Source organism: Lissotriton helveticus, chromosome 7 (genome assembly GCF_964261635.1).
Source record: "Lissotriton helveticus chromosome 7, aLisHel1.1, whole genome shotgun sequence".
NCBI lineage: Eukaryota > Metazoa > Chordata > Amphibia > Caudata > Salamandridae > Lissotriton > Lissotriton helveticus.
In genome coordinates, this window is record NC_136068.1 from 533,473,913 (window position 1) to 533,494,188 (window position 20,276).

General features: G+C 44.5%; 1 protein-coding gene across 1 annotated transcript in view; it reads right to left on the reverse strand.

The window, feature by feature from the left end:
• LOC144769149 (uncharacterized) overlaps window positions 1–20,276 on the reverse strand; it is a 1,798,260-nt gene that overhangs the window by 780,064 nt on the left and 997,920 nt on the right. Inside the window, exon 13 of the mRNA XM_078653155.1 lies at window positions 10,475–10,637. Within this exon, the coding sequence (XP_078509281.1) occupies window positions 10,475–10,637 (163 nt within the window). The remainder of the gene's footprint in view (window positions 1–10,474; window positions 10,638–20,276) is intronic.

A 20,276-nucleotide genomic window follows, 5' to 3' on the forward strand; every position in this document is an offset into this window, starting at 1 on the left:
CTGCATGGTCATTGGCAGTCAACTGTCTGTCAACACTCCAAACCAGGTAGTGTTGGCAGCCATCTTGTGCCTCTGTAGAACCGAGGCACAAGAAAGCAGTGAAACAAACGTGGAAAACACGCAAAGGGGGCAGGGTAGGAACACCTTGACCCCCTAGGCCTGCTCAAGGGTACCCCCAAGGCCCAAATGTTCTTTTTTTTAAATCACGGGGTACGAAGTACTGTACTCTGTACTGAACTCTGTACCTTCCCGAGCACAAGCTGCATGGTCATTGGCTGTAAACTGTCTGTCAACACTCCAAACCAGGAAGTGTTAGCAGCCATCTTGTGCCTCGGTTCAGCAGTGAAACAAACGTGTAAAACAAGCAAAGGGAGCAGGGTAGAACTCTGATCCCCTGGGCCTGTTCAGGGAATCCCACAAGGACCCCCAAGGCCCCAAAAATTGTTTTTAAATCACGGGGTACGAAGTACCGTACTCTGTACTGTACTCTGTACCTTCCCGAGAACGAGCTGCATGGTCATTGGCTGTCAACTGTCTGTCAACACTCCAAACCAGGAAGTGTTGGCAGCCATCTTGTGCCTCGGTAGTACCGAGGCACAAGCAAGCAGTGAAACAAACATGCAAAACACGCAAAGGGGGCAGGGTAGAAACACCCTGATCCCCTGGGCCTGCTCAGGGGGTCCCACATGGACCCCCAAGGCCCAAACATTTTTTTTTTAAATCGTGGAGGTACGAAGTACCGTACTCTGTACTGTACTCTGTACTGTACTCTGTACCTTCCCGAGCGCATACTGGAGGTTCCTGGTGGGCTAGTTGGCCCCCAGGGACCTCCAGTATTCAAGGGAAATTAGTTCCCCCTCTGCAAATGCTCCAGGGGGCTGCGCTGCAGAGAGATGTAAAAAGGGGAGTGGCCTCAGTACACCTCTCTGCAAGGCAGCCCCCTGGCACATACTGGAGGTTCCTGGTGGTCTAGTTGACCCCCAGGGACCTCCAGTATGCGAGGGGAATTAGTTCCCCCTCTGCAAACGCGCCAGGGGGCTGCGTTGCAGGGAGGTGTAATGAGGTCACGCCCCTTTTTACACCTCTCTGCATCGCAGAGCCCTGGCGCAGACTGGAGGTTCCTGGTGGGCTAGTTGGCCCCCAGGGACCCCCAGTATGCAAGGGGACTTAATTCCCCAACTTAGAACATGCTACAGGGTGCGTTTGCACAGTGGTGAAGGTAGGGGGCGGGGTTTGAGGTGATGTGAGTGCAAACATGCCCTGCGGCGCATTTTAAGTTGGGGAATTAATTCCTCTTCAATCCAGAGGTCCCCTAGGGGGCAACTAGTCCAACAGGTATCTCCAGTAAGCGCGACAGGGCTGTGTTGTAGAGTATTGTATAAAGGGGGTGCGCCCTCTGAACACCTCTCTGCAACACAGCTGCCTGGCGCATACTGGAGGTACCTGGTGGGCTAGTTGGCTCACAGGAGACCTCAGGATTGAAGAGGAATTAATTCCCCAATCTAAAACGCGCCACAGGGCGTGTTTGCACACATGTTACCTCAGGCCCCGCCCCCTACCTTCACCACTGTGCAAACGCACCCTGTAGCATGTTCTAAGTTGGGGGATTAAGTCCCCCTTCCTTCACTATTGAGCAAAATATTCCTGTAAAATCAGCCGAACTACGAATTCCGATTTACTCAACTGTTATCAGGAGAGACCTCAGTGCTGCATCTTTCAGCCCACTATTGATCCTGAAAAGTAATTCTAATCGTAGTTACAGTAAGTTGAATTTCCATAGGCCAACATTGACTGGTTTCACTTGGAAATTTTTTCAAGTGTGGAGTTTTGGAACTTAAAAAAATTCCTCAAAAATCATTCGAACTACGAATTCCAATTTACTCACCTGTTATCAGGAGATACCTCAGTGCTGCATCTTTCAGCTCACTGCTATTCCTGAAAAGTAAATTTAACTGTACTTACCAGTAACTTGAATTTCCTTCCATAGGATATCATTGCCTGCTATATAAAATATATATAAATTAAAAAAAATATTGAATACAAAAAATATATTACAATTTCAATATTTTAAAAAACATTTTTTTTCAATTTATATTAAAAATATGAAATGTAATTTAAAAAATAAAATATCCAAAAATGAATATTTTAAAACAATGTAGTAAAGTAGTATAAAAAATATAACAACTAATACATTTAAATATTATCATTTACAAAACCTTTGAAATTCACTGAAAAAAACATAGGTTTCAGCCACGTTATAGTTAGGAATTAGCATTTAAAAAACCTTGCAAATTCACTGAAAAAACCATAGGTTTTACACATGTTATAGTTAGCTGGACATTTCACTCATACAAAACCATTGAAATTCCCCCGTTATAGTTAGTTCAGCTAACTATAACTCGCGCGCCCGCAATGCACTGCTGACGACGTCACATATTACATCACTCATGACATGGTCAGTGACATCACTCATGGCATCACTGATGACATCTCAAATGACATCACTGATGACATCATCCTTGTGAAAGAGTGGCAGGCCTCCTCTCACCCTAATATAACCTTTGATACACACATTCAAAAATAGAACCTAAAATTTTCAGAAAAATGGAGATACCAATACCAGTTAGAACAGCCTATTCAGTAATTCCAAAATCTACATACATATCCACTCATTCACCAATAGTTCTATAAAGTCACTCATACATGTACTCGCTCATCATATGTACTCATACACCTATACATCCTGTTGCACACCTATACTTATACTTTGAGTTATTCACATATATACTCACACATGCAAATAAACTATCAAACATCCATTTACTTGCATATACAGCTCCACACACACCACTACACTTATTTCTACAGAAACGTACACATACTTACTGTCTTAAACAATCAGTTATAGAAACACATATTTATACAGGAACTCTTCCAATCTGTCACTGTCATATATCCTTACTTATATACATCAATACTCACATATACTAGTTTAAAATATTTGTACTTACTCTTAAAGACACTATTGAGGCAGTCATTCACTCACTAACACACCCATACACACACTCATCTACCCATACAGCCCTGCACACATGCTGTCTTCAAAACACATACAAACAGTGAGTCAGTCATTCATGCATCTGTGGGCTAAGTAATACTCACCTCCAAACCATACAGACACTCATTCTGATACTCAAAGAAACAACTAATAACCCATATAGACACTCATTTAGCTACTCGCTAACCCATGCAGCAACTTATACACAAAGCGAGACACTGATACAGATATTTACATATTTAAAGATTACTCGCTAATACATGTATTCACTAGGATATACATAATAAGTCAGTTATACAATCAATTTTACAAAAAAAACATTTAGACACTTATTTATCCATTTATTCTTCCATCATCTTTTATATATACATTTATAAAAAATATTTATTTTTCAGAAAGACACACATTCAGTGGATGATCTCATCAGTGATGTCATTAGTGATGTGATTTTAGATGTCATCAGTGATGTCATGAGTGATGTCACTGACCATGTCATGAGTGATTTAATATGTGACGTCATCAGCAGTGCATTGCGGGCGCGCGAGTTATAGTTAGCTGAACTAACTATAACGGTGGATTTTCAATGGTTTTGTATGAGTGAAGTGTCCAGCTAACTATAACATGTGTGAAACCTATGGTTTTTTCCAGTGAATTTGCAAGGTTTTTTAAATGCTAATTCCTAACTATAACGTGGCTGAACCCTATGTTTTTTTCAGTGAATATATATATACATAATACTTTACTGACCCAACCCCCAAACCCTAAAAACATCCTTGCCACCCAAATACCCTTACCCAATCTAAACCCTAAAAATACCCTTGCCCCAATCCCCTTACCCAACCTAAACCCTAAAAAGACCCTTGCCATCCAAATACCCTTACCCACCCTAAACCCTAAGAATGCCGTTGACACCCAAATACCCTTACCCACCCTAGACCCTAAAAATGCCCTTGCCACCCAAATACCCCTACCCACTCTAAATCCTAAAAATACCCTTGCCGTCCAAATACTCCTTCCCACCTGAAACCTTTAAAATACCCTTGCCACTCAAATACCCCTAATGTATATTAAGGGGAGGGGTTGCGTGGCCTCCCTTACCAAGCCTTAATTGGCCCTGGGGACACATCTTCTGGGGTCAAACTTTTTAAAAAAGGGGAGGGGAGATGAATGACCCCCTCCTTAAGCCTAAATAGGCCCCAGGGACCACATCCGCCATACCGAATTCCACAAAAATGGGGAGGGGGCTGTGTTGCTTCTCTCCCTGTGCCTATTGTGTGCCTGGGGACCCATACTCGGGGCCTCACTAAATTATAGGTGGGTTTCCCAATGCCCAACCGGCACACCCACCAAGCAACACATATTTAGGGGATGTGCAACCAACTCCCAAGCCTCATTAGGCCCAGGGAACCATCTCCGTGGCCCAATTCAATAAAAAAAGCATAGGGGGCCGCTGTACAGCCTCTTTCCCTGAGCATTACCAGACCCCAAGCCCTCTTGGGCCCCAGTGAGCCCCACTCCCAGTTCCACAGGTGGGTGCCCTTGTGTCCACCAAGGCACCTACAAACCATACATTGGCGGCCACGGGGGGGGGGGGGGGAGACCCAGGACCGCCTGCAGCCAACCCGACTCTCCGCATGCTGCTGGAGCTGGAATTGCTGCCATCCACAGGGAGCAGATGTTTTTTTTAACCAAAAATCTTTTTATTGAGGATTTTCACAGATCAAAAAAGCTTTCAATACAAGACATTGACAGCTTACAAAAGCAGCTATCTTCTTATCATACATGGCAACAGCATGATATGAAGTACAATTCTGCATAAGGAGTATATGGCAGCAGAAGCTGTGCATACATTGAAAACACAATAGAGGATCAAGGCAGGAATGTTTTCTTTGCATGTGCCACTGGGTACACTAAAAACAACAAAACTAAACAGTTGAACCTGCAAGGTCGGCAGGATACTGTTTGCGAATTACAATATATCAGCGAGCCTCGTGGCCTCATGGGGGAAGGGTTTACAAGGGAGACAAATGGAGAGAGATGCAGCAGATGTAAGGGAAAAGTGGGCCTGTTCCATCGGGACCATGTTGTCTCAGCATGGGTAGGTTTCAGTCAAAGAGTTGGTGCACGCTATGCTTGAGCTGTGTGAAGCATGAGTATTCCAGGCGGGTGAAGAAATCTATCAAGGGTTGCCAGATAAGGGCAAATGTAGTGTCTGTGTGTGCTATCCTGTGGGATAAAACAACCATGACCATATCATGCCAGAGGCATGTGAACCACTGTGCAATATGAGGGACAGAGGGTTGCTTCCAATGAAGCACTATGAGGTGCTTGGCATAGCCCAGCATGTGACTTACAAGGCACCAATCAGTGTGTGTCATGGACTCCAGATCCACAAGGGAGGATGCCCAGAATGACTGTGGTTTTAGAATCAGGGAGGGGGGGAACCTAGTATGTCTTTAATTTGTCAAGGACTTCTTTCCAATTAGTAGTGTAGAGAGCACACCCACCATATGTTTTTACACCACCAGCAAAAGTTCAAGGTCATTTGGTAAATGGTACAGATGTGGGTCAGTGTGTAGTACCATTGTACCATCAGTGAGAAAAAGAACGATGGATTTAACCCAGATCAATTGACTGAGCTAGAATGTTTGATTTACTCTGCATTCCATCCATTGTCTGTGTGTCTTTTGTTTTTATCAGTTTGTATGCTGTCTTGCACTGTGATATGCATCAGTAAATCTTGGGAAGTGTTTACCATTGCTTCTGGGACATGACCCCAGTAGTGTCAGCTTGCCATTGCGCTAGGTATGTATGCAGCTGCGCCTGCCCCAATTGCTGGAGGCCCTGATAGGTGAGTGAAATCAAACCTCTAGTGCCATCATAGGGTCTAACTAGTGTCTCGAAGGGGGTATATTGCCTTGTTGCCCCCTAGACATTAGAAGGGTGTAGCGCCCAGTAGCGCAGCTGAAAGTTTTGCAGCCAGGCCATTTCGGGAACCTGGAATTCTATTTTGCATTGGTCAAATATCTTAATGGAGGCACCCTCAAATAAGTTGTACAAGGTACATTAGTCTCCACTCCTAGCTGGAAACAGGTGGGTCTCAAGGGCTGGTGTGACTTCCACATTGTAATCCAGCAGAGTATTTTGAGAGGGGAATGTGGTGATCCCTCGCTTAAGCGCTAACCTATCCCATATCTAGAAAACAGTTCTAGTAGGGGTCACTATGTAGGCCCTTCGTGGTGTCGTAAATCTGGGAGCCAGGAAAGATCCCAAAGGGGCCTACAGACTACCGTCTGGTCCATGTCGAACCAGTTCTTCTCACTCTCTCTCACTACCCATTCCGAGATATAGCAAAGATGTGCCACCCAGCAGTATTCAAGAAGGTTTGCGCAGACTATAACCCCCCCCAGTTCCTGGGGAGCATCAGCACAGTGTTTGAGACTATGGGATGCTTTCCTCTCCAGACAAAGATGCGTATGTCTCGCTGGAGGCGTACAATGTCATCATGGGGGATGGGAGATGGGGGTGGGCAGGGTCTGAAACAGGAAGAGAGTCTTGGGGAGGATCGTCATGTTGACTGTGTTGAGCCGACCCAACCATGACACATGCAGGGGATGCCATCAACAGAAGTCTTCTAGGATGGACTTCCGGTAGCCTGCCCAGTTAGCTCTCATCCAGGTCATGAGGGTAGGGGTAAGATTAAGGCCCAGATTATGGCTTGTGGGGCCCATTGGAAAGGCATGAGATACTGTAGGGCAGGACGTTCCAACTTGGGATTGTGAGGTTCAGGGTGTGAGATTTAAACATGTTACCCTTAAAGCCTGAAACCTGCTTAAAATCTGTAATGGCATGTATCACCTCAGGGAGGGACACAGCAAGTTGGATAAGAGTGAGCAACAGGTCTTCTGCGAAAAGCCATATCTTGTGGGGGCTCCCTACAAAGGGGATGCCAACAATGGGTTCCTTCTGCCAGGTGGTGATGGCCAGAGGATCAACTGCCAGTGCAAACTACAGGGGTGAAAGGGGGCAACCCTGCCGAGTGCCCCTCGTTAGATGAATCGGCTGCGTGTGTTGACCATTGACCCGTATTGTGGCTGTAGGGGCAGCATAGGAGGCCATAATTTAGGAGATCATGCGCCACCCTAAAGCAATCCTCCCAAGAACTGCCCTAAGGAATGGCCAACTAACCCTCTCAAAAACCTTCCATTCATTAAGCGAGAGAAGGCATGCGGGGATGTTATGGTGGTGTGACTTCTCCACGTAATTTGCAACCTGATGAATGTTGTCTACCCTATGCAAATTGCAGATAAACCCCACCTGGTCTGGCTCAATCAATCCAGGAAGATATTGCTCTAGACGGTATGCCAAGATCTTAGTAGAGATCTTGGCATCCATATTTAAAATATCGATGAGGTGGTAGGAGAAACAGAGGGAGGCGTCTTTGCCAGGCTTAGGAATTAAGGCAATTTCCGCTGCCACCATCGCTGGGGTGAGACCTGTGTCGGATGAGAACGCATTAAAGAGTTTCAACATGTGATGCTGGGGGATAAAAAGGAATGCTCGATAGATGGCAAACTGGAAGCCCATCCAGGCCAGGTTTTTTGCCAGTAGGCAGTTCCCTCAGAGCACAATTCAGCTCAGCAAGAGTGATAGGGGCTTCCAAGAGTTCAATAAACTGTGGGTCTAGAGGATCCCAATCACAGGTGCTAAGGTTAGAGTCTATAGGCCCATGAGGAGGGTCTTCCTTGGTATAAATAGCCTGGTAGAAGCTATGGAATACATGCTGTTTTGCTTGTTCAGTGGTGGCCCAGTTTTCATCCCCTGTAAGGATCTTAGATGTGTGCACCCATTCATGCTACTGTCGTAATTTATGAGCTAGGAGTGCACCCACCTTGTCCCCCTATAGAATAGTTGCTTCAGAGCAAACAGGGATTGTACTGCTTTATTTGTCCTGTAGGTCCACAGCTGGCTTATAGCAAGGCCAACTGCCCCTTGTTGCGTCTGGACGGGGCGGACTGATCAAGGCACTCAAGAGCCTTAATCTTAGGTGGCCAAACCTGTCTCTACTAGTGGGGTTCCCTAGCCCGGGCGAGAGCAATAGAGGCTATAGCTCCTCAATTGTAACTTTAAAGCCATCCCAGAGCATGTGTCCAGAAATCCTCAGGAGAGCATTGAGGTTGAAATAGTCCATGATCCCCTTTTGAAAACAGCAACATCGACAGGGTCTCTAAACAGGTGTGCGTGGAAATGTCAGTGCAGCAGGGTTCCTCCTGTACCACCACCACAGGTCTACATCAGTTCAACATCGGCATGGTCTGAGATGGAGATGTCGCTAGAACTCGAACTACTGAGTGAGTGATAAAAAGATAGTCTATCAGGGAGCATGATGTGTGAACATGTGAATAAAAGGAATATTCCTATGTGGTAGTGTATTTATAAGGCCACACATCCACTAACCCATTACAGTGCGGCAGACTTCGCTCTTGCGCCCTGGAGAGAAGCAGCGCTACGATTAAGTTCAAGATCCCAAACTAAATTTAGGCCTCTATCCATCACAATATCACTGTTCACATTCATCAACTGCTCCTGCAAGAGGTCTATATGATAGACATTAAGGATCTTGAAATCATGAGTAACCCATTGAAGGGTTATTTTCAAGTTGCGGATGTTTACATCCCGCACCGCCTTTAGGGGCAGATTTACAAGAATTGGCGCATCTCTGCATATCAGCAGAGATGTGTCAGTTATTTTGCATCACACAAAAAAAACTTGCACCATCATGGATGCATTGCCTTTGCAATGCGGTGCACCATGGCGCAAGGATTGATAGATGCGTGACGCATCTATTGGCATAAACGCAACGCATTGCTGGAGTCGTGTGCATGCTTCAGAATGCCTATTTCCACTATGCTGCGTCACTTCTTCTGCCTGCTTCAAGCTGGTGTAAGGTTATGACGCAGTGACATCGTAAAAGTGACTCCGTGAAATCTTGTAGATTTCACTGCATCACTGTTACGAGGCTTTCTCACGTCGGAAAGCCCACCCTTCATACATTATACCTGACTCAGGTATAATGTAGCGCAGGGCTTTACAACGTGACGCATCTCCCTTGATGCGCCACGATGTAAATATGTCGCAACGTGGCACATTGTTTACGATCCCCTGCGTCACAGAAGTGGCGCAACGGTGGCGTAAAGTTGTCGCAAGGGGCTTGTAAACCTGCTTCTCAGTATCTTGGTGCAGAAGTCTGCTTTATACATAGTGAGCACCCCTGCCGTCTTGGTGGAGGCATGTGCCCAAAGGCAGTGAGGGTATTTCTGATGGGATGTTTGAGGGGAGTGATTTTCTTGGAGAAAGATGACAATCTTTATTTGATTATTTAAAAATATTCATAAAAGAACAAATTACAAATGCACAACCAATAACAATACAATCCCATGCAACTTACATAAAAATCAACATAGAGAAGTAAAAATCCCTCCTTAAATATTCATCAACATGAGGTGAATATATTGTGGGATCAGAATCAGTTAAATGTCATCGACCTTAAAATTATTAGCTATTACAATAGCTGATGGCTATTTTATTTTAAAAAGCCCACTCCAAAGTATACCTCGGGCAGTTTAATAACTGTAAGTAAAGCAACGCTGGTCTTCCCTTCTTAAAAAGTCGACTTCTCAAAATACAACGCATACATTTACATCGCATGCCATTACATCGCATTTTTAGAAAACACCTTTTTCAACGCATTCCATTACATCGCATTATACCATTACAATGCATACCATTACATCGCATTTAAGGTAAGTGCTGGATAGTGTAGGGGTCATTATTACTATTCTAACTCCAGTGATTGCAACAGTAGGGTTAATGCTGGATAGTGTAGGGGTAAAAATTACTATTCTAACTCCAGTGAGTGAAACAGTAGGGTAAGTGTTGGATAGTGTAGGGGTAAAAATTACTATTCTTTCTCCAGTGAGTGCAACAGCAGGGCAAGTGCGGATAGTGTAAGGGTACGATGTGTTGTAATGTTATGCATTGTAATGACTTGCGATGTAATGCCCGAGTTGTAGTGACATGTGTTGTAATGACATGCGTTGTGGTGACATGCGATATAATGACTGCGTTGTAATGACATGCAATGTAAAGGATGTTGCGATGTAATGACTACGTTGTAAAGCTAGTCCGATGTAATGACTGCATTGTAAAAGTTGTTTCCCGACAGGATAGGTATCGGTCACAGGGCACTGAAGTGATGAGCAGTTATGATGAGCAGTTGTGCTCATTCAAGTCCTGTTATACACTTTCCAAAAAACTCGATACATACTATTTTAATTCACAATAATCTACTGGAAAATACCAATTAAACACTTCTATTCCATTGATAACATGTCTGTAGCCTGAACTCATGCTTACCAGAGGCAGCGAGCAGCAGTGAGCACCCATCTGCTGGAGATCAGTGACCCACCACACCTATGCTGCCAATAGCGCTGCAAGCTGACCTGCCAGGGCCATTCTCCGGGCTGCGCCTGCTCTCCACCAATGATTCGGGTTTGGCTGAATGAGGGACTGCCACACACTGTCAAAGAAAGACATAAATAGTTCAATTAAAGTGCGCCATGTGAAGTCAGCAGAACAAGTTTCTTACATTTGTAAATGCGTTTTCTGGTAGAGACTATTTAGCTGCATAATTCTCACCCTAAAATATTCTCCAGGGATCAAATTGCGTCCGTAAACGTTTGAGCAGTACATCTGCACACCCAGAGGTGGCATCTTTTGACTGCACATCCGTGTTGCCTGGGACGGAAGTGACATCGCCGTGCCTACATATGAGCTACTCTGGCTCACTGACATCAGTTGGTTTTGCAGACATTTTCACTCCAAAGCGGGGAGCCATGAGTGATCATTGGGTAACAAGTGTGCAGAATCTAAAAGCTTCAAGAAGAAGAGCCCATGTCGTAGAGTGGGGAGATGACTGGATAGATGAGGAATCTGCAGTTAGATAGAGTCTCTACCAGGAAAAGGGTTACCGAAGGTAAGTAACTTGTTCTTCTAATAGAGACGTCTAACTGCAGATTCCTAACCTTAAAATAGATATCTAAGCAATAGCTCCCCAGAGGTGGGTTTGCAGACAGGCTCAAATCAGGAAGTCCTGGAGAACAAAAGAGTTAAAGTATCCATCCCGATGGACCTGATTGTCCAAGCAGTAATGCTTTGTGAATGTCTGAAGTGACACCCAGATAGCAGCTTGGCAGAGGTCCAGGACCTTCACCCCGCATGTTAATACAGTGCTGTCGCCGTTGGCCCTGGTGGAATGGGCATTAAAGTCCTCAGAAGGCTGATTTTTAGCTATTGCATAGCAGATTTGAATACAGAACATACAGCTAGATTCATTAAGCTCGATTGCGCTTGCAAAGGGCCAGATTCTGAGAATCTGGCCCTTTGCGAGTGCAATTTTTGCATTTGGGATTCATCATTCCAAATGCAAAATTCGCTAATAAAGAATTCGCACATTTGCGAGGAAATGCATTTAAGGAATCTCTATTTGAGATTCCTTAAATGCAATTCATTACCCATTTCTACATTGCGAATTCGCTATTTTTGGTCGCTATTTACCACGAAGTCTGACTTCGTGGTGAATAGCGAAAAAATAGAAAAAAGCACTTTAGTGCATTTTTCTCAATTGCATGTTACACACACACATGTCCTTTGGACATGTGTGTGCGCAACACCTGTGTAAATTTACATTTCAGGGGTCCTTTGGACACCCTGGCACCCTTCAAATCGCAATCTTATTTTCGATTAGCTAATTGCTAATCACAAATAAGGAAAAACTCCCCATGCATTCCTATGGGCCTTAGGCCCATAGGAATGAATGGGGAGTTATTTCTTATTTGCGATTAGCAATTAGCTAATCGCAAATAAGGAATCAGTGGGAATCGCAATAAATATTGCGATTCCTACATGAATCCCGTTTTGCGAGTCTGTAATAGCGATTCCTTATGAATCGCTCTTATAGACTCGCAAAACGGGTCTTTCATGAATCTAGCTGTTAGATCCTTAATATAAAATGGTCAGACCAAAACAGACATCTCTCCAATAAATGGGCGACTGTATACAGAAAATATTGTAATTTCAGTTTATCCATTTATAACAAATGATGCCTTTTGGGTAAGTTGTTCGTTCAGTCCTTCAAGGCTCTATTCTTAGGCAATGAAAGAGAATGTTTATGGTACATATGAGATTATGAACAATTCCGATGTTTTGTGGGCCAGTTTAATTGTGCTGATGTCTGCCTGGCATTTTTTATTTGTGGTTTTTGATATGTGGTAGGCCGGGTTCAAAAGAGCAGAAGAGTGCTTTCCAGGGAATATATTTTCTTTTTGAAATAAACACAACGCTAATGAATCCGATGGGACGGCGACGGCGGGAAAATATACTTCTGGCAGACCATGATAGCATTGGTACTTATATGTTTACTCCTGGACATTATCAGCTAGATTCATCAAGCTTAATTGCGCTCGTAAAGGGCAAGATTCTGAGAATCTGGCCCTTTGCGAGTGCAATTTTTGCATTTGGGATTCATCATCCCAAATGCAAAATTCGCAAATAAAGAATTCGCACATTTGCGAGGAATTGCATTTAAGGAATCTCTATTTGAGATTCCTTAAATGCAATTCATGAACCATTTTGAAATTGCGAAATCGCAATTTAGGACCGCTATTTACCACGAAGTCAAACCTCGTGGTAAATAGCTAAAACTTAGAAAAATGCATTTAAATGCATTTTTCTAAGTTGCATGTTACACACACACATGTCCTTTGGACATGTGTGTGCACAACATCAGTGTAAATTCACATTTCAGGGGTGCTACAGGGTGTCCTTTGGACACCCCTGCACCCTTGAAATCGTATCCTTATTTGCGATTAGCAATTTGCTAATCGCAAATAAGGAATGTGTAGGAATCGCAATTTATTTAGCAATTCCTACATGAATCCCGTTTTGCAAGTCCTTAATAGCGATTCCTTATGAATCGCTATTAAAGACTCGCAAAACGGCCCTTTCATGAATCTAGCTGATAATCCATTGAGAGATGGTCCGTTTCTGCACCAATTTGCCTTTCTTCGCTCCGCTGAACCCAATAAAGAGTTGATTTCCACAAGGTAATTCTTGGTGCAATCAATGTGAACAACACGTTTTTTTTGGCTCCAACCTTTGGAGTATGTCCCCCTTACCAGCATGAGGTGGAGCGAAGAATGTAGGCTGTGTGATGATCTAGCATATATGAAAATGGGTGACCACCTTTGGTAGAAATGAGGCAAGCGTCCGAAGGACCAGTTTCTATGGGTAGAATCTGGTGTATGGAGGGTTAACAGACAGAGCTTGAAGCTCGCTGTCCCTCTTGGCCAATGTAATGGTCACAAGAAATGCAGATTTCAGAGTCAACTGCCTCAACATGTAACTGTGTAAGTCATTGAATGGGGCACAAATCAAAAAAAGTAGATTACATTTGAAATCCTATTGCGGGCTTCACAAATGGAGTAGGGGGGAAAAATTGCAAATCTTATACGAACCTTTTCACAGCCAGTGACTTAAACAGGGAGGGTTGATCGGCCAGCCTCAGAAAAGCAGATATGGCAGAAATATAACCTCTAACAGTGCCCAGAGAAAGGCCTTGCTGGGCTAAGTTAAAATCAAATAACAGAACATCTGATAATGAAGCAGATAAGGGATCCACCTTTCGCAAGGGGTGCCAAGCTATGAACTTATCCCAATGGCAGTCATATACCCTTTTGGTGGAGGAACGCGTGACATCCAAGATGACATCACAGACCTCGGGAGGGAGATCGAATATTCTTAACTGTCGCCACTCAATCTCCATGCATAAAGTTGGAGCACGTTCTGATTTGGGTACAAGACACTTCCCTGCAACAGAAGATCCTCCTGGAGCGGCAGCCTTATCGGAGGGCAAACGCTCAGGAGGTCTGGATACCATACTCTTCATGCCCAGTCTGGAGTCAGCCTTGGGACTGGCCGTTCCTATCCTTCAAGCAAACTTGGGCAGTAATGGTATCAGCGGGAAGGTGTACCTGAGTCCTGAAGTCCACTTGGGGAAGAATGCGTCTCTGAGTGAGAGACGCTTTGGAAACTCCAAAGCTCAGAAGAAAACCTCAGGGTGTCACAGCTATTCGCGATCTGCAAGGCACTGATGGCTCAGCTGATCTGCCCTGGTGTTCAGAGATCAAACCAGTAGCTCTACCACCACTGCAGATATTTTGTAGCCTCCTTCGATATCTGGACCAGATCAGAGAGATTTCCCTGATGCTGCACCCACAGGGACTTCAGATCCGTCTCACCAATATCCAGGATAGAGGTTGAAACATCAGAATCATAGTCTGAATATCCTGGACTGACTGATCGGGAAAGTATGTTCGGAGCTGCACTGTGTCCAGATTGGCTCCAATGAAAGGGAGATTCTGTTACCCGAATTCTATCTCGCGGATAGCTGGCGCCCACAGACCCCTTATCAGCTACTATATCATTAAATTCAGAGCATTATTGCTTGGTATTGGTCTGCACGGCGTTCAAATCTTTTTGAAAGGAGTGCTCCCTTACCTATCTAGGCAATAATCTTGTGTCCAGAATATCGTTGTATCAGGATATGTGAGTTTGTTTTTCTGGAGCAGATATTAGTTGAGCTGCCAGCCGTCATATTACCTCATATCTTGGTGATAACCAACTACAGCACAGTCATCTCGTGCCCTACCTCAGGACATCACGGTCATATCATCCCCATTATCGGCTTGGATCATCGACCTCTGCGTTATTGGACCCTCTTTCTGTGTACAGTACAATAAGACGCTGACCTGATGAAGGCGATCTCGCCGAAACGCGCGTAGTCTCTACTACCGCCTTATCACCATCAACTGTGTCTATGTTTTAGTTTGTACTGTGTTTTTCTTCTTTTTGTATTTGCAACCAATAATTTCAAAGTTTGATATGATTGTTCAAAAATAACTTTTATAAATTTAACAAAAACTATAAACCTTTTTTATAAAAATAAATTGAAATAAGATTTAAAATATGAGTTTTCAAGTATGTTATGTACAGGCCATAGCTGTATGACACTGTTTAATGGGTTTTCCTTAGAATTTTACAGCCACACTGACTAAGCTTTAGACCTTTCTCTGCTAGATTTCTTTCCCTATGTATAGCTAGTCCATTAACTATATAGGGGTCCCCTGTTTTCCAATGAGAATATTCTGAGAGCGAGTCAGGTGTGACTTCGGCACATTGATAGTGAACCCCAGCAAATGCAGAAGGTTGCCGTAGTCTGGAGGTGGGGGAATGCCTTCCTGGAGGAGGCACTCCTCGGCAGCGAGTCAATGAGGTAGAGAAGACTGGAACCCCTGACTTCTGCAAATGTGTTGCAACTACCTTCATCACTTTTGTGAAAACCTGAGGTGCCATAGTAAGGCCAAAGGGAAGCACAGTAAACTGAATAATGCCTGTGGGACGGCAGAACAGGGATGAGAAAATAAGTGTCTGCAGGTCAAACGCTACCATCCAGGATCCAGGGCAGAAAGAACCTGAGCCAACATGAGCATTTTGAACTTCTCCTTTTTCAGGAAGTCACCGAAAGGTCACAGGTCTAAGATAGACTGGTGGCCACAGGCTGTATTGGGCACCTGAAAGTACCAGGAATAGTAACTACGTCCTACTACTGGCACGGGCACCCTGTAAATGGCCCCTTTGGCCGAAAGAGCCTGCACTTCCTGAAGAAGTAACAAGAGATGGTCCTCCATCAGCTACTCTAGGGATGGTAGCACAGGTGGGTTGTTTGCCCAGAAAGAAACTGTATAATCCATCTTCACAATTTGTTGTAGCACCAAATGTTCAGACATAATCTCCGTCCTTTGGGGCAGGTGGTGCCTGATTCTGCCACCAATGGGGTAGCTGTGCAGAAGGGAGGGCACACTAAAGAGTTTTGGAGGCTGCGACAGCTGGAGAGGCAGGGGATTGGACAGCATGCTGGGTGTGGCTCTCTCACCCATTCTGGGATTCACAACCCTGTACTTGCAAGGACAGGGCGTCCTGCAGAGTAGTAGGGTAAGTTTGATACAGTGGAACCCCCAAAACACCCGCTTCCGTCCGCTGTATGGACGAAAGGACTGTTGTTGGGAGCAGCCAGTCAGCGAAAGGCCAAGAGCTCTGGCAGTGACCTGGCACTCTCAAAATTGCTGGGGGACTGAGTCAGCTTTGTCAATGAACAAGTGGGAGCCATTGACTGGCATATTAATGAATAATGATTGAATGTCCATCAAAAACCCAGTGTACCACAACCAGGCATGGGGGTGCAGTGCCACTGTGGAGGCCATCGATGAGGGCTTGGTTAGAGATGGCTTGGCTCTCCTATAGGAGCTGTGTCAATAAATGCCACAGTGTATGGGAATACCTGTCCATGGAATGCAATGCTTCCTGACTACAAATCCAGACAGTTGGAGGAGAAAATACATTTGCCAAACGTACCCAATCTCTTGGATTCCTGGTCCGAAGTGGTGGATATAAAGGTACCGGGATTGACCTTGGCCGTGGACCGTGGAGGCCTAGGCAACCAGGATCTCTGGGGAAAGGTGCTGGGAAAGGAAAGCTGGGTCTCCTGGAGTGGGCGGTGTCACTTTTCGATCATCCGGTGCACCAGACCCTGTGCAGGGATTGGCCCATGTCCTAAGGAAGACATCAGTGATGACTTCATTGAAGGGGAGAAGAGGCTCCAATGAGCTTGCTCCTGGTTGAAGCAACACCATCAAGACGTTGGTCTTGATCTCAAAGGCAGGTTGCTGTAGGTCGAGGACCTCCACCACCCTGCACTTCACCATTGCGAATGACGCACCTTCCTCTAACAATGGACCTGGACAGGAAACATGCCAAAGTCTGGGGAGGTATCCAAACCACTGGTGTCACCCAGTTCCTCACACCAGTTGTCACTGGAAACTTTGTCCAGAGGACCAGCCTCTTCCCACTCAACATCCCACCTCAGGGAAAAATGTTGTGTCTAAAGATGACAAGGGTGTGTCCAGGGGCTGATAGGGCCTGGACGGTGCTGGCATGGATGTCAAACTGCGCTGGAGCGGTACTGTGTCAGAGTAGGGGATGACAATAGGCTCTTTATAGTCAAGCAGCTCCCTTTATGTTGGGTTGGCATCGAGCACTGAGGCGCCAGGGCAGGGGCAGGCACTTATGGAGGAGTAGGTCCGGATCTGGGAATGGATCCATAGGGCCACCTCCAGCAAGAGCACCTCTCGACTCTTTGAGGCCGGAAGGCGCACAATGTGTGAAACCCATAGGCTTCAGAGGGGACATATTCCCTAAACACACTAGGAGCAAAAGCTCAAAATAGCTCAAAATTTTTTTCAGCTCTTCGGATCCACACTGTTGGCACAGACAAAAAGAAAATGACATTAATACATAAGGGGGGCCCTTGTGTGGGCACTGCAACAGTACTTCTGACCCAGACAACGCTGATATGATGCTGAATGGTGCCACCACCCGGCGTGCAGAGGTACTGCTCAAGATTTTCCAGATCCAGTCTAATGCCTGGGGAATATTCTAAGGTGAGGAATCTGCAGTTACAAATCTCTAGCAAAAATGTGATTCAATATGTGTGTAGATTACAATAAAATTGTGCAGATGCAGAGCAAATAATAGAAGATTTAGGGTAAGCAGACAACTTTATAAAGTATTCAGTCTCCTGTAGAACAATGAGCTGCAGTTCATGATTAATTACCAATAATATCACCCTGAAATCTTTCTTCTGCCCCATTCCATAAGATATGAAGTGCCCTCACCTCCCCATGCTTCCTACTGGTAATCCGAAAAAAGATACACAAACCTTCCTTGCCTGTTCTTAAACACTATAACTGGCAACCATGCCCACTGCTCTACTGTACCTCTATGCGGGATGTAGGCTCCAGGAGGGATGGAAAAGTTTGTGTAATGGCATTATAAACTAAGACATTACTTTGTTTTAATCCTTAAAAAGTTGGGGAGAACAAAACATATCAGATAGTGTAAGCAATTGTGGTATTAGTTGAGGGTGATTAGTACTTGCTTCAAGTACTAACTACAATCCTTGTCAGGGTGAACCACTAAAGTCACTATATAGACCTAAGCTTAACCCCCGGTAGCTATGGCAAAGAGCTGACAGGCTTAACTTAGAGGAAATGTGTACAGTCAAAACACAGAACAATAAATACCCCAAAACAAATTAGAAAAATAAAATAAAATGTAATAAACACAATTACACCAAAATGACAAAAAAAAACAAATAAGGGGAAACGGAGATATGAATTCTTAACGTTTTAAGTAGAAATAACTCCAAGATATACCAAGTGGCAATGACAGTCAAGGATCTCAATTTTACATTGACTGCAATGTAGCACAGGCCGGCTATACTATCCAGGTTTGTTCTGGTCATAGATTTTACCTTTTGCTTTTAGTCCTTTAAGTCCCAATCTACCACAGGAGTACTGTTCTAAAGCCACACAGGAACTAAGGGAAAGTATTTAGAAGCTTACAGTGTGGCAGGCGTTGGCCAACTGCAGAGTCCAGTCCTGGTCCAGTTCCTACTTGTCAGCTGAGCAGTTGCAGGAAGAAGCCTCTTGAAGTTTTCTGTTTCACTGTAGCTTTAACAGGAGATCAGCCTTATGACCCATGTAGTCCACTTATTTGTCCTGGCTTCCAGAGAAGAGAGAGAGCAAATCCAGTCCTCCTGGGCTCTTCTCAGGTTACAGACAAAAGATTCAGTCCTCTTCTGATCTTTTTTAGGTCCAAGAGTGTTCTGGAGTTGGTGCTTGGAGGTACCACAATTATGCCTGGCATGATCTAGTGGGTGGGAATGACACCTGGAAATGCCCTAACCAATGGGATAAAGGTTCCTGGGAAAAACCCTATCCACTTTGGGCATTTCAAGATGACTGAAGTCTTCAACCAGATTGAACTTGGGCTCTCAGGGTTGGTGGTGGGTGGGGAGTATACTACAGTAATCCTGGTGTCCTCTGAAATCTAACACTAAAATCCAGTTTTAGACAGTCCCTGTACCAACAACAAACTCTGAGACAGGTGTCTGGTAGATTCAAAACCGAGCTTTCAGCAATCAGACAGTGGATACACACAAAGCGTTTTGACACTCTGTTTCCTTCCTTTGAAATGCGCCCTAAATGTTATATGTAAACCCAGCAGACGTGTCAAACAGGATGGGACACTGCAATGTCAAAGAGGACCACTTTAATTGGGGCCTGATGGCTGGCAGACAACAGAAGAGCATTGCCCCGGTGTCAGCTAACAGTTGCCTGCGACACTGGAGGCTTCTCTGAGGTGCGTCCCAAGTAATAAATGAAAAACCCCAGCAGACCTGTCAGGCAAGATTTGACATTCAAGCTGGACCTGACTCTTGAATGTCAAAAAGGATCCTCTCTGCCTGACCTGCATATTGTATCGGGTTCAGATCGGTAAAGTCTGCACTTTCAGGTCAGCCTATTGTTTGCTCCTGGGAGCAGTTCACAACTCACCAGAGGGTAGCCATCAGCTGCCAGGTGACAGTTGGAAGGCACTGAAAGGCCTTGGACTTTTAGGCAGACGTAAAGTAACTTTTCTAAATTATCTTTCTGTAATAGGTAGACCAAACTGAACTTTACCATTAAATTGGATTGTGTTTAATAATTAAAAATACTCCCTGAAATTTAGTGTAGTTCCTATATTCCCAATAGGCTTGGCGCATTGAATTAATACATCCTGCGGCTTAAGTGTAGGACTGAAGTCGACTAGTTCTCTGCCACATAGATTAGGCTTAATTGTGAGTGCCAGCTAGCTCAGAGGTCACTAGAAACGTTCTCGAATAAACAAGAAGGGATTAGTCTCTGAAAACCATATAACATGACAACTTTGTTTCCCCAGAATGAAACGTATCTCTAGAGTCGCGGAAACAATAGATGGCTATTTCACTCAGTCAAATGTGCATGCTTCGTTTCATCAGAGTTGCTTAGAAATAGAGAGACGGGCATTTTCAACAAAAGTATTTATTGAACAGTCTTATTTCTTAAGCATACGAAATGCACTGCTACAATTGAAATGCTAGTTAAGAAGTACACTGCATATAATACAATAGTATTATAAAATAGTACTGTAAAAGCATTATATGGTTTATGAGCCATATATA